Genomic DNA, 15,755 nt, shown 5'->3' on the forward strand with positions numbered 1-15,755 from the left:
ACCATGTATAGTAAGGCGTTTTTAGCCGAATAAAACGACCATGTATAGTAAGGCGTTTTTGATGATAAAACAACCATGTATAGTAAGGCGTTTTTGACCATAAAAACGACCATGTATAGTAAGGCTTTTTTAGCCGAAAAAAACGACCATGTATAGTAAGGCTTTTTTAGCTGAAAAAACGACCATGTATAGTAAGGCTTTTTTAGCTGAAAAAAACGACCATGTATAGTAAGGCGTTTTTGACCATAAAAACGACCATGTATAGTAAGGCTTTTTTAGCTGAAAAATACGACCATGTATAGTAAGGCTTTTTTAGCCGAAAAAAACGAACATGTATAGTAAGGCGTTTTTGACCATAAAAACGACCATGTATAGTAAGGCTTTTTTAGCTGAAAAAAACGAACATGTATAGTAAGGCGTTTTTAGCTGAAAAGAACGACCATGTATAGTAAGGCTTTTTTAGCTGAAAAAAACGACCATGTATAGTAAGGCGTTTTTGACCATAAAAACGACCATGTATATATAGTAAGGCTTTTTTAGCTGAAAAAAACGACCATGTATAGTAAGGCTTTTTTTAGCCGAAAAAAACGACCATGTATAGTAAGGCGTTTTTGACCATAAAAACGACCATGTATAGTAAGGCTTTTTAAGCCGAAAAAAACGACCATGTATAGTAAGGCGTTTTTGACCATAAAAACGACCATGTATAGTAAGGCTTTTTTAGCTGAAAAAAAACGACCATGTATAGTAAGGCGTTTTTAGCTGAAAAGAACGACCATGTATAGTAAGGCTTTTTTAGCGGAAAAAAACGACCATGTATAGTAAGGCGTTTTTGACCATAAAAACGACCATGTATAGTAAGGCGTTTTTGATGATAAAACAACCATGTATAGTAAGGCGTTTTTGACCATAAAAACGACCAGGTATAGTAAGGCGTTTTTAGCTGAAAAAAAAGACCGTGTATAGTAAGGCTTTTTTAGCCGAAAAAAACGACCATGTATAGTAAGGCTTTTTAGCTGAAAAAACGACCATGTATAGTAAGGCTTTTTTAGCTGAAAAAAACGACCATGTATAGTAAGCCGTTTTTGACCATAAAAACGACCATGTATAGTAAGGCTTTTTTAGCTGAAAAATACGACCATGTATAGTAAGGCTTTTTTTAGCCGAAAAAAACGAACATGTATAGTAAGGCGTTTTTGACCATAAAAACGACCATGTATAGTAAGGCTTTTTTAGCTGAAAAAAACGACCATGTATAGTAAGGCGTTTTTGACCAAAAAACGACCATGTATAGTAAGGCGTTTTTAGCTGAAAAAAACGACCATGTATAGTAAGGCTTTTTTAGCTGAAAAAAACGACCATGTATAGTAAGGCGTTTTTGACCAAAAAATGACCATGTATAGTAAGGCTTTTTTAGCTGAAAAAAACGACCATGTATAGTAAGGCGTTTTTAGCTGAAAAAAACGACCATGTATAGTAAGGCTTTTTTAGCTGAAAAAAACGACCATGTATAGTAAGGCTTTTTTAGCTGAAAAAAACGACCATGTATAGTAAGGCGTTTTTAGCTGAAAAAAAACGACCATGTATAGTAAGGCTTTTTTTAGCTGAAAAAAACGACCATGTATAGTAAGGCGTTTTTGATGATAAAACAACCATGTATAGTAAGGCGTTTTTGACCATAAAAACGACCATGTATAGTAAGGCTTTTTTAGCTGAAAAAAACGACCATGTATAGTAAGGCGTTTTTAGCTGAAAAAAACGACCATGTATAGTAAGGCGGTTTTAGCCGAATAAAACGACCATGTATAGTAAGGCGTTTTTGATGATAAAACGACCATGTATAGTAAGGCGTTTTTGATGATAAAACAACCATGTATAGTAAGGCGTTTTTGACCATAAAAACGACCATGTATAGTAAGGCTTTTTTAGCCGAAAAAAACGACCATGTATAGTAAGGCGTTTTTGACCATAAAAACGACCATGTATAGTAAGGCTTTTTTAGCTGAAAAAAACGACCATGTATAGTAAGGCGTTTTTAGCTGAAAAGAACGACCATGTATAGTAAGGCTTTTTTAGCGGAAAAAAACGACCATGTATAGTAAGGCGTTTTTAGCTGAAAAAAACGACCATGTATAGTAAGGCGTTTTTGACCATAAAAACGACCGTGTATAGTAAGGCTTTTTTAGCTGAAAAAAACGACCATGTATAGTAAGGCGTTTTTGACCATAAAAACGACCATGTATAGTAAGGCTTTTTTAGCTGAAAAAAACGACCATGTATAGTAAGGCGTTTTTAGCTGAAAAAAAACGACCATGTATAGTAAGGCGTTTTTGACCAAAAAACGACCATGTATAGTAAGGCGTTTTTAGCTGAAAAAAAAAAAAACGACCATGTATAGTAAGGCGTTTTTGACCATAAAAACGACCATGTATAGTAAGGCTTTTTTAGCTGAAAAAAACGACCATGTATAGTAAGGCGTTTTTGCCCAAAAAAAATGACCATTGTGTCATTGTAGTTCATCGCAAAAATATATTAGCGCCGTTTAGTATGATGTTTTCACCCGAAAAACAACGACTATCAACCTGTTACGAATATCACAAAGAGAATATATAAACTCCACACAGGAAAGCTGGAGGTGTAATCTAAACCTGGAGTTGGACACTTGCCTGTCAAGGTTGAGTTTGTGTGCCAGCATCCTCCAGTCATTGCCGCGGGTCTGGGGCGCATCGAGGCTGCCGCACAGCTTCTGGCGGATGGAGACGGGGATGCGGAAGGCGTTGGGTCCCACCAAAGTGGTGATGTTGCTGGCCGGGTCCAGCAGTGACGTGTCAATGTTTTGCGAATCCTGCGAGGCACAACATGGAATGAAAATGTGTCAATAAAGTAGCAAAATAAAGCAAGCACATACACCGTTCATTTAATAACAAACAATAAAAAACAAAAAAACATCTTTAAAGGCAACCGACACCTCCGGACAAGTTGTGTCCATAATTTGTAAAATCACTTCAAATGACTTCTACTGAGCGTATTTTACAAAGATTCCACCGCATATAGCTATATTTTACATTTTAAGACTCGCGCTGAATATTCAGGAAGTCTTGTTTACGAGTTGGTGACGATTCCTGACGTGACGTCACGGAAGGAACGCCCCTGACCGAGAAAGCGACACACAATGCATTTTGGGTACTTTGTTTGGTCTGAAAACGTAGTGTTCATCTGTGATTATGGCAAAATTAGAAGTAAAACACATAAATAACACACTAATAATGCACCAAGACTACTATTCAATACTAGTTGACATAAATTCCCAGCAGACAAATGAGCCCATTTCCAACGGAGCTTGGGCGCCATCTTGTGCATTTTCCGTGATGCTACATTGGAGTCCTGACGCTGTGCCAAGAGGGACTTCGTGAGGCAGTATAATCATAATTCTCGTCGCCCACGCAATAATAGTAGCATTTAAAATAAATAAATCCATACACGGATAATAATAATACATTTCATTTGTTAGCGCCTTTCAAAACTCACAAGGTCACTTTACAGTCACTGGATCAGTTTTTGTGTGGGTGAGTAGCGACAGTCACATGCGCCAGCGTTCACTCAACCCGGAATAACTCAAATAAATAAAAATCTATAGCCAGCCAGCTAGCTAGCTAATAGATAGCCAATATAGCCAGCTAACAAGCCAGCTAGCTAATAGATAGCTAGCCAGCTGGATATATAGCGAACAGATGGCCAGTTAGTTAATCGATAGCTAATAGATAGCCAGGCAGCTCGCTAGCTAACACATAGCCAATAGATAGCCAGCTAACAAGCCAGCTAGCTAATAGATAGCTAGCCAGCTGGATAGATAGCAGATAGCCAGCTAGCTAATGGATAGCTAATAGATAGCCAGCTAATAGATATCTAATAGCTAGCTAGATAGCTGGATAGATAGCTAATAGATAGCGAGCTATTAGCTTGCCAGCCAGCTGGGATACATTTGGCAATGCAATGTCAATGGTCGAACCAACATGTCATTTTTTGCCATCTCCCGAAGTGATAATGTGTATTATTTTACAATATTACTTCCACTTTTTTCGCATCAAAGTGTATTGCCCACCTCTGATAATGTTGTGTCCAGCTGAAAGATCTGACCTTCCCCTTCCACTTGGCGTACGCAAATCTTACAGTTGAGGTCCACAGTGGCGGTGGAGAAGCGTTCCAGAGTGAAGCAACAATGCAGGTTCCTCTGGGAGCCATCCCACACTTGCTGGAAACAGAGTTCCTGCAACAAAGAAAACACAAATTACCTTGTAGAATGCTGGAGGCAATGATTAAAATTGGATTTGGCAAAGGACCATGGCAATTTAAACCTTTTTTTTTTGCGGTTCCAAACTTCAGAATGTCAAACTACAAGTCTTGGAATTTGCACAAAATGGACGTTTCAAACCAAAATGGCCGACTTGTTTCATTTGAGACGCTGCTGCTTGAGACCTTATGTAGTCCTAAAACTAAATATTCAATAGGTACTGCAATTTGAGTGAAAATGATAAAAACCCTGGCACTGGAGTGGAAACGTTTTTGCACATGATCTGACAGTGAATGAGTTAATAAGATAAATCATAACAACATTATTTATTTTTTTTGGCACCTGATACTTGGCCAGTAGTTTACTCTTCCACAGTGCGTGAGGGACGTCATGGATGGAAAGTCTCAGGTTATGTGTGCTGTCGCTGAAGTTGAGCGTCTTTGGTTCGTCTAGCAACTTCCCGCCCATTTGTTTCTCCATTTGAAGCACTTCCTGAAATTTGAAAAAAAAAAATAAGATAAAAATTATCAGTTGCTTAACAAAAATAAATAAAAATACAGTGATACCTCAGCTTACGAACTTAGTTAGTTCCTAGAAAGTGTGTGTAAGGTGAAAGGTTTGTCGGCCAAATATTTGCTATCTATTAGCTGTTTAGCTAGCTAGCTATTAGTCATCTACTAGCTAGCTAGCTAACTTGATCTATTTGAGTTATTCCTGGTTGAACCAGGTCACCGTTACTGGCTACCATGCTAGCTATCTATTTGCTATCTATCTGCTATCTATTAGCTGTCTAAGTAGCTAGCTAGCTAGCTATCAGTTATCTATTAGCTAGCTAGCTTACTTGAGCTATTTGAGTTATTCCCGGTTGAGTGAACGCGGGCGCGTGTGGCTGCCGCTGCTCACCCGCAAAAAAAAATGATCCAGTGACTGTAAAGTGACCTTGAGTTTTGAAAGGCGATGATAAATGAAATGTATTATTATTATTATTTAGTTCCCGTAAGAAACCATTAAAAATGAGAACAATCCATTCCCAGGTCCTCATAAAACATACATTTCTACTAAATAAGCCTTAAAACTACACAAAATATACCATATTTTATGTATAATAAAATGTATAATTGTATTGTAAAGAAGTAAACTGTACCACAGTATATATAAAGTCGTTTTATTTACCTTTGTGATGGCAGTTGTCAATGGATGACGAACTTCCAGGTTGCCTCTTGATGATATCCAAGTGAAGTTGCCATGCTTTCTCGGCAATAATACCATCACTCACAATGTCCCCTGCTAGCTGCTTTTCATTAATTCAAATCAACAGAGGTTTTTCAACCTTTTCTATTGCCTGAGACCGTTGCTTAGACAACACAGAAACACCCTTAGCCACGTAGCAATGGTCGACTTTGCATATTGGTAGTGGGACGCTAAGTCACACAAACGCACACCTCGTTCGTGTTTCTCGATGATCTCCTTTTTCTGCTCGACCGTAATTTTGTTTTGTCTCCTCTTTGGCTGAACATGAGCCTGTGGTGGGGTCTTTTTCGGTCCCATAACAGCAAAAGTATCCTTGATAAAAAAACACGTATAAAAAAAACACCTATTCTCACGAATTTAATGTTCGTAAGCTAAAGTGTGCGTAAACTGGGGTATCACTGTACAACTTTTCTAAACATACGCAAACACATATACAACCTTGAGTGCATCCTGCGTGTCGTCCAAGCAATACACACGAATGTGATACTCGGCGGCGGCGCACGTGAGCGGCCCGAAGATGGCCAACTTGAGGCGCTTGTTGGTGGACGCGCTGAGCGATTGGCCCACCAGGCAGTACGTGCCAAGAGTCTCGGTAAGGATATGGCATGCCTCGTCGTCCATCTGGATGTAGCACGGCGTGGTGAAATTCTCCTCGCCCACCACCACCACGTCCTGACAAGAAAGCGGCATAAGGACTTAATAAAAATAAATAAAATTAAATTAACTCTTGGCCTCGTAGCATTTTATTTATATGTTTATATGTTCGTATATTTATTTTGTAATTAATTCCGTTATTTATTTAGTTCTACTTATTTGTGTATTTATCTATTTATATGTATGTCTATTTATTTTTGCAGTCTGTGATTAATTAAAAAAAGTTTCAGTATACATTCACAAAAATGAATAAATGAATTAATAAATGAATAAATAAATGAATCAAAACAGCAAATAAATACATAAATAAAAAAACTGTAAAATAAACAACTAAAAACAGGAACCAAGTAAATAAATACATACATACATACATACATACATACATACATACATACATACATACATACATAAACAAATACATAAATAAGTACTGTATTTTTCTGGACTATAAGGCGCATTGGATAACAAGGTGCACCTTCAATTACAGTCATATTTTTATAAAATTCCATATGTAATATGCACCGCATTATACTGTAAGGTGCACTTTCAATGAATGACAGATTTCAAAATGTTTTCCATACATAAGGTGCATTGTGAGATTTTGAAAAAATGGTTATAGTGCAAAAAATATGGTAATTGAATAAATAAATAAACACTCAAATAAATTGACCATTAAAAAATGCTAATTTAAATTACCGGTAAATGCATCGGTTAAAAGATATATATAAAAAATATTCATAAATCGATATTAAATCTCAGTATATGATAAATATTTGCAAATTGCATTTTCTGTAGTCTATTTGACCATCATTTTTTTTTTTACCAACAGTTAATTTTAACAAATATTTCACAGAGCCTCAACCCGAAAATAAAGAGCATCGTACGAGACGCGGTTCAATGGCGAGCTGACGGAAGCAATATCGTCAATCGGAAAAGCCGCACGTTCAGTATATGTGATTGTACGTCCGCAGCGAGTCGTCGTTTATTACCCCCATGGAATCGATTGGAAATGCCATTAATCTGTACCTCCCAAATGTTCTGCGGCGATTGGCTCTTGAGCTGGATCAACCAGTCCTGTTGGCCGTCCGAAACGGCGCAATGGTGCATGGTGAGAACCAGGGGTCTCGTCAAAAGGGCGCCCGGCGGGCCGCAGCTCACCACGGGGCTCAAAACCGCTTGCCCGTCTTCCACTGAAGGCCTGAAAGGAGGGTGCCAAAACGAGAGACGCATTTGAGGCACATGCTCAACCATAAAATTAATAAAAATAAAATATAATTTTAAAAACTGCATTGTGTATGGATATCGTGGTGTCAAAGTAAAGGCCCGGGGGCCAAATCTGGCCCCGACACATCATATTTTTCGGCCCGCGAAATCACATCAAGCATGTCAAGTACCATGATGCTTGCTAAAGTCTGAAACAAAATTTCAAATTGCAAAAAAATGTAAACCACAACAACAGTCATTATTTTTGACTTCAGATTTGAAAACTAATCATTCATTAATTTGTTGTGCACTCTATATGTAGCATGAGTAGGGGATGAACCATGCTAATGGTTTTCCCAAATGCGTAACGCCCCTCGAGAGGAAACCATAACTACAATGTGGCTCGTGGCAAAAAATACTCGCATCTCACCCCCCCATACCTGACGTTTCCTACCTCAAACTTTCTTTCCTCTGGACGGTCACATACATTTCATATACTCGACCCTGTGGGATGGCGCCTGCCGGGATAAGAAGACTCACACCTGGAATATAGAGAAATACACAAAGTAGAAATATTACACATTAATTTAAATTTATAATTAATTTTAGAATTAAAACAGAATTTTTCTTATTCCTAAAACGCTCTATAATTTCCACTAGCGACCCAGGCTAAACTTAGCTCCTCCTCCTTGATATGTATCACCACCATTGATTTCTTTGACAGCAATTACTACTTTCCCATTCACTGGGGCTTTTTGTCATGAAAGTTGAGGGATGAGAGTTTGATGTGGGAAGACACCATTTCCAGTATTAATTCCTCAAATTTGGGAAGAAAAAAAAATATTTGGAAAGATGAATCAATAATCACACGAATCAATAATCATGTAAAATGCATAATATGATGTTCCAATGGGACCTTCCCGGTTTGTTGATATCATGTTGCTCACTTGAGCTATCTAGCTGGCTACCTAGCTAGCTATCGATTAGTTATCTATTAGCGAGCTAATCTCGATATCTAGCTTGCTATCTAGCTAGCTTGCTACATATCGATTTGATATCTATTTGCAAACTAGCTATCTACTAGTTATCTATTAGCCATTATAAAAAAAAAGAAAACATAGATGTAAAAATATGATAATCATAAAAATATGTACTTCACTTCATATAGAAAAGGAGGGGACATTTCATTCAAAAATCAATGACCCCACCCCCTCCCCCCCCATCGTCACGGGATTCTCATATTGCTGCTCGTGGCGTGATTTACATTTTTTCCATCTCACATCGATTTCACATGATCCCTTGTCAGAAAGATCTTTCAAAAGACACACACACACACACACACACACATGTGCCGGATAGCACATTGATTTCTTCTTCTCCTTGAAGTGAACCTTTCCCCCCCAAAAAAAGGTGACGAGTCAGCTTCTTGTCCTGACCGGCAAAGTAATCACCAGTCGACCGTGGGGACCTCATTGCAGAAAACTTTTAAAAGACAATTTTCTTACTCACAGTTCACCCCAGAAAACTCCCCTAGCGATATTTCATTAAGAGTTCTAAAAGTTTTTTGGGTCCCGGGACTCCTTGTAGGGAAGTTTTGTTTTTTCTTTACTGAAGACCCCTCCGATCATCCCAATGCTAATTAAAGCTAGCTAACACAAGTGCCCCGAAATACCACAGGGATAAAACAATTTCTATTTTTATTTGTATTTTTTTTTAAGTCTGTGAATCTTAGCTTTGAGTTAAATGTTTCATAACAACAATAACTTATTTTGAAAAAAATGTAAAATTATTAAGCTCTTTCTCTTGTTTCTATTTATAACTGTATTTTATTTATTGTATTCTATTTGTGATTGTATTTTATTTATTATACTACCTATGCTTGTCTGTGACTGTAAAGTGTCCTTGAGAGCTTTGAAAGGTGCTTAAAATGAAATGTATAATAATAATAATAATAATAATAATACAGTAAAGTCTCGTTATATCGATATCGGATATATCGATATTTTTTCGGACTCCCTTGAATATCGATATAACGAGACTTTACTGTAATAGTAAAATTATAATACATTGTACTGTATTTAAAAGCCAAAGCCAAGCATTATTTTGTTGATTGTCACCATTTTGATTTTTTTTTAAATATATAAAAACAATATAAAAATACAGTGAAGTCTCGTTATATCGATATTCTCGGGAGTCGGAAAAAATATCGATATATCCAATCCTGCGGCATGTAAATTTTCTCCTTGCGTTCATAGAAATAGTATCGTAATAAGCAGTACTATCACTATAACCGATATCGATATAACGAGACTTTACTGTATATAAAAAAATATATAAAAAGTTTAGAAAATTGGGAGGATCATTCAGTCAATGACTCATATGCTAATTTGCTGTTCCTAATTGAACCTCTAGATGGCAGCACTTAACACCAACACAACTTTAGTTCGCTGACAAAGCTCTTCGGATGAGGAGCGAAACATCCGAAACCTTCAAAAAAAGTACAGATGACGGTTGAAGAAACCTTTTCCTCGTTAGCTCAAGCAGCTACTGCCCAATGTATTCATTTCACACGCGGGCCAGATGTCATTGATTTTATAACGGAAGCTGACGTTCGGATGGAAATTGACCGCAGGCTTGACTTTGGTCAAACTAGCTTATTATGTGTATACAGAAAATCCCTATTCTGTGCCCCAGAGGAGGGTAAATAAAAAAGAAAATAGCTATTTGCTATGCTTGGCTAACGGATCCGAATGTGGGCGGGGCCTCATAACTGTGTACCGTACCTGAATTTGGGACAATGAGGTGACCGCCTTGGGAGCTAAAGGAACCCACGGCAGTACAGGAAGGATCCCTGGATCGAAGCAGCGTTTGCGTACGACGCCCGATCGTGCCTTCGCCATTATCCAGCAGGCAGTGGGGCGGCTTGGGCGATAACTTGGAGGAGAACTCGCCCCCCAGGTCGTCCTGCGGCGTCACCAATCCGGAGGAATTGTATACTTTGATCTTGAGGTTGGGCAGAGGGTCCAGTAGCGGCGAGTTGGTCATGGGGATTTTGTCGGCTACGTCGTGCAGAGCGTAAACGGGACCTCGGTACATGGCGGCCGCCGAGGTCAGGTCGGGGGGTGCCGTAAGAAGATCGGCTGTGGTGAGAAATGCAAAAAAAGATATCAATGACCTCGAGGAAATGAAGCAGTGGCTTCAATCAGCAGGCTGCTGCTTTCCGTCGTTGGCTTTTTACTCATTAGGGAAGTCAAGTCTGTCACAACGCAACATTACTCAGTCTGAGGAGCTAAAAGGCGCAGCTGGGATTCATGAGAGCCAGATGGCAGCGCTAAGGCTACGTTTAGCCGCCAGGTACGAGGATGAATGTTTCTCGTCTGGGTTGAGAACATGTCGCCCTGCCACTCGTTCTTACTTGCTTTCAGATGAGATGTGCGCAAATGAACAGATGATACTTCAACAAGTCACTTTTCAGTGGAGTTGATGGCACATTGACAGATACGTAGCGCTAGCAAACAGTTAGCTCGTCTTGAACATTTCCTTACGGATTAATTTTGCTCAGAAAATTGAACATTCAGAAGTATTTTGATGACTTAAAGGACAACCGACAACACTTTTGTTTCTTAACTGACATCAGAAAAATGTTTTACGGCATCTAAAATACCCAAAATACGCAGTATGATATTTTTAGTCAAATGCCAAACACCAATAAAAATGACGTAAAGTGTCCAAAATCTGCAAAAAAATGAACCCGGAAGTAGCCAGTTTCAGAAGGTCCCGCCACTTTTTCGTGATGTCACCGCGACACGTCTTGCCTTGTTGGAGAATCAAAACAATGGCTTCAGATTCGGAGAATATGCTTTCTTGTTACTCATCCAGTTATGAATATGATTCAAATAGTTCTGAAGAAGAAAGCATACATGTTTGCAATCAAATAAAGAATTAATTCCGTGTCATTTTGAGGCATCAGGGGTGGGAAATGTCGCACCCAAAAAAGGCAGAAAATGGCGACAAAGCCGTGTAAGGAATTAATCATCCCGTTTCCACAGGCTGATTAATGCCTTACATGAAGCTTTGTCGCCCGTTTCTGCCTCTTTTTGGTCCGACACAAAGTTTTCAGACCAAAGTACAGCAAAATGCATTGACGTGATGGAAGGACTGCTACAATGTGTCCTTTTTTTTTCGGTCAGGGGCGTTCCTTCAGTGACGTAGGGTGAGGACTCGTCACCTACTCAAAAACAAGACTTCCGGAATATTCAGCGCGAGTCTTAACACGTAAAATATAGCTATATGAGGTGGAATCTTTGTAAAATACGCTCAGTAGAAGTCATTTGAAGACATTTTACAAATTATGGACACAACTTGTCCGGAGATGTCGGTTGTCCTTTAAAAATATAGACAGATGAATGACGTCTGATATAACGACCGGGAGGTAAAAAAAAAAAAAAAGTGAATCACAGCAGGCCGAACCTTTCCGTGCTGTCTTGATGCTAACAGGCTGGAAGCCTCCATTGAGGGCGGAAGAGTCCATGATGTCCGAATCAAAGTCGCGGTGGTTCTTCCGGTATATGAAAAGCGCCACGACCACGGAGATGATCAGGCACATGATCACAGCGATGACGATGCCCACATAGAGAGCCACGTCGTCCGTGCTTGGAGCCACTGGAGATGGGAACAAAACGAGGAATGAAGAAGCAGTCAGGAAGAAAAGATTGCGACTCCAGGAGGGCCTTTGTACTGCTTGTGCTGTCATTTAATAACTGTTATGTCATTATATTAAGCCCAAAAAAATACAAACTAATATCCTGGTTAAAATTGAGCCCGGATATTAATAAGCATGAAAAAAATGAACACCAAATATGCAGTTTTTTTGCCTTCATTTTGCAGGGTTCTTTTGGGTCATTCAAGAGAAATGTGATAATATTAAAGCTTTATGGCACATAATGGCGCGTTTACATCACTCCTTTTTTCACTGCAGGGGAAGGTGAAAGGTGACGGTCGCTGATTGTAAAGCAACCAAATAGGAAGTAGCCTGGTGTGGTTTGACCATTTTTTGGGATGTCAAGTAGGTTGCAGGTCGGCAATGTGGATTCATCACCACTACCAACAACAACAACAAAAAAACGTTTTTAAATGTACCTTAAACTAACGCCTGAAAATCTTATTCTTATACTTCGCCATCTTCTCATCCAGGATGCAAAGTATGATGTTAAAAGTGAGAAACATCACAGAAATAAATGAATAAATACTACTTGCTCATTACGCCCAGCATATTGTACATAACATCAATTCTCTTCCCACCTTAAAACCCACCTATTTAAAATTGCATTTTCTGTGTAGCTAACAGCTATCTCTTGTTTCTATTTGTAATTGTATTTTATTTATTATAGTATATATGCTTGTCTTCGACTGTAAAGTGTCCTTGAGAGCTTTGAAAAACGCTCAAAATGAAATGTATTATTATTATGTTTTTATCTAGCTGGCTATCTAGATATCTATCTCTGTAGCTATCTAGCTGGCTAGCTAGTTGGCTACCTAGCTTGCTAGCTATCTACTTGCTGTCTATTAGCTAGCGAGCTTTCTATTTGCTATCTAGCTGGCTAGCTACCTATTAGCTGGCTATTAGCTAGCTAGCTTTCTATCCATTTAAATTATTCCGGGTTGAGTGAACGCTGCTCACACACAGAAAAAAAAAATCCTGTGACTGTAAAGTGGTCTTGAGAGTTTTGAAAGGCCCTCAGAAATAACATTTCTCAGGGCCATGTCTCACAACAACAATTATTATTATTATTATTATATACGTCAATTCGTTCCAAGGTGACCATTTGACATGTGCTCCTGATTTTTTTTACTCGTTTACATAACATGCATTTATCATCCCACAGTTCATTTAATAGATAAGTCCATAGCATACATTGGTTTAAAATGATTAGCCAGTAGATGGCAGCAAACACCATAAAAGTCCACAAACTGCACACGTCTCTGCCAGACTGTATTTTAGCACTAAAGGATGATACAAGGATGGGGAAAAAAAAGGCAAAGCACTTAATGAAAAAAAATCCAGCATGACCATCGTCGCGGATCCAACACAAAAATGACTAAAATCCACAATTAAGTCAGGTGGAGAAAGAAAAATGCTGGATTTTCAAAGTCTGAAGTGTCAGGATAACATCATCCTCAGCCTAATCCTTCCATCGCCACAGACGGGAACCGACAGCCGAGCGGGGAGCCCAGTGATGAAAGCGGGAGAATGTAATTTCGCTTCTCCAACTTCCCTGCGGTTATTTATCGTTCAGAACCCCCCCACCTCCACCCTCACCGTGGAACAATCTTCCGTCCATGCTTTGATGATAAAGGCGGCAACCTGCTAAGTGTACGCATTAAAATGTATCACTTAGATGAATACGTCCCTTTGAATATGGGCCATTGTCAGCGCTTGCAAAAACTACAAAGACTGGAAATGAAAATGGCTTATTATTATTATTATCATTACTATTACTATTATTGAGAAGAAAGGAAGGTCAGCGTAGAGCGCCGATGCGTATGTGCAACTGTCGCAGCTTGGAATCGAAGCGGATTTACGTGGGACGGGAGATGTGAGACTGTCTCTTTTTGTCAATGGATCCTACAGCTTTGTGTTTGCTTTCCACATTTAGCTTGTAGCAGACGTGCACATTCCACCATGACTTCCTTGATCCACTGTGAAAAGGACACTTTTATCCTCTAATCTGTCATCTAGAAATGCTTCATGTCACAAAGAGGGTACAGAAAGTGCTTAAGAATGAATGACTCTCTCGCTTTGTGTTGTCATATTGTCTTTGTCAACACAAAGAGAGAGAGATTCGATTAGAGGATGAAAGTGTCCTTTTCACCAGTGGATCAAGGAAGTCATAGTGAAATGTGCACGTCTGCTACAAGCTAAATGTTGAAAGCAAACACGAAGCTGTAGGATCCATTGACAAAAAGAGACTGTCTCACATCTCCTGTCCCACGTAAATCCGCTTCGATTCCAAGCTGCGACAGTTGCACATATGCATGGGCGCACTACGCTGACCTTCCTTTCTTCTCAATAATAATAATAGTAATGATAATGATAATAACAATAATATTATACATTTTTTGTTCTTTTGACTTCAAGATGGCGCCGCGAGAGTGGCTGACTTTACAGCAGCTCATGTATTTTGTTTTTCTACTTCTTTCATTTTCCTTTCATAACTTTGCTGATGTGAAATGTAAATGTCTCCACTGCAAGACTAATAAAGGTAAATCCAATCCAATCATCATCATTAGCATTATTATTATTATGATTATTACGTGGTACGTGAAGCTAAAATAAAATAAACAGCTACTTTGATATGCAAGAGGTGCCTGGGCAGTTGGGAACTTGGTGTGAGGATGTAATTATATAAATGAGTCTCATTGAGATGTCACAATATGGTAATTTTAAGACCTGTTTGTTCACTGATGTTTTGAAAAATTGAGTATCACACTAAAGATTTATTGGGTCACGCAGCTTCACACTTGTACGTGCGGTTCAAGTCAATTTTCCACGATAAGCCTCATTTAAACAAGTCAGAGCCGAGTATGAATGTATGCAGCGTGAATGCGCTGCAAAGCACAATTAGATATTGACTTTTTCTCACGCGTCAAGGACGTCAAAAAAAAAAAAAAAAACACAATCAAAACAGGTGCCTTAGCCAAGTAGAAGGGTCGGCGCTCTGGTCGGTTTTTATTGGGTTGCCGATTGTTGGCGTGAAAACGCTGTAAGCGGTTTTATTGATCTAAACGCAGGAACATAATTTCGCTGCAATTGGCTTTATGATTCATGTCGGTTGTGAGTTTGATAGTCGCACTGATCTATTTTGGCTATTATTTTTTTTTAATTAAATGTGTTTAAAATAGCCCCTCACACCCTAATAAATAAAACGGGACATGACTGAAAACGCCGCTTTAATGGACGTTGGTAAAGAGTGCCCTCAAATCGATGGCTACCTATCACCGCTAGAAAAATAAATAAATACATAAAATAAATAACCAAATACATGGATACATAAATAACTAAATAAAATAAAATATATCAACCTGGTCGTAATTATCCCAGATAGCGTTCATTTTAATCAACTCATTCAGTGCCATTCACGAATTAAAAATACTGTATGACATAAAGCGCCATTCCCGAATTTGTTCGGTGTTAAGTTTTTTTCAAGCTTGGGTGCCGATAAAGCCCTGGCCACTATATTTTTTTTCTTTTCCACAAGGGGGCAATAGTTCCCCTTTTTCATGTTAGCAGTTTCTTCCAGCTTCAGCTGTTATTAAAGCGCTATATAAACTAATTCCATTGTTTTTTTTCTCTACA

At 38.7% G+C, this 15,755-nt stretch overlaps 1 protein-coding gene across 5 annotated transcripts in view; it reads right to left on the reverse strand.

The window, feature by feature from the left end:
* Positions 1 to 15,755, reverse strand: part of unc5cb (unc-5 netrin receptor Cb) — a 201,977-nt gene that overhangs the window by 8,611 nt on the left and 177,611 nt on the right. For all 5 annotated transcript variants that reach the window (XM_089020912.1, XM_089020911.1, XM_089020913.1 and 2 more), the window contains 8 exons: positions 11,870 to 12,061; positions 10,183 to 10,539; positions 7,854 to 7,941; positions 7,223 to 7,394; positions 5,981 to 6,214; positions 4,634 to 4,783; positions 4,103 to 4,267; positions 2,667 to 2,845 (listed from right to left, as the gene is read on the reverse strand). In XM_089020912.1, the coding sequence (XP_088877038.1) occupies positions 2,667 to 2,845; positions 4,103 to 4,267; positions 4,634 to 4,783; positions 5,981 to 6,214; positions 7,223 to 7,394; positions 7,854 to 7,941; positions 10,183 to 10,539; positions 11,870 to 12,061 (1,537 nt within the window). The remainder of the gene's footprint in view (positions 1 to 2,666; positions 2,846 to 4,102; positions 4,268 to 4,633; positions 4,784 to 5,980; positions 6,215 to 7,222; positions 7,395 to 7,853; positions 7,942 to 10,182; positions 10,540 to 11,869; positions 12,062 to 15,755) is intronic.

The sequence above is a fragment of the Hippocampus bargibanti genome, linkage group LG18 (genome assembly GCF_051943395.1).
Source record: "Hippocampus bargibanti isolate YZ-2025 linkage group LG18, ASM5194339v1, whole genome shotgun sequence".
NCBI lineage: Eukaryota > Metazoa > Chordata > Actinopteri > Syngnathiformes > Syngnathidae > Hippocampus > Hippocampus bargibanti.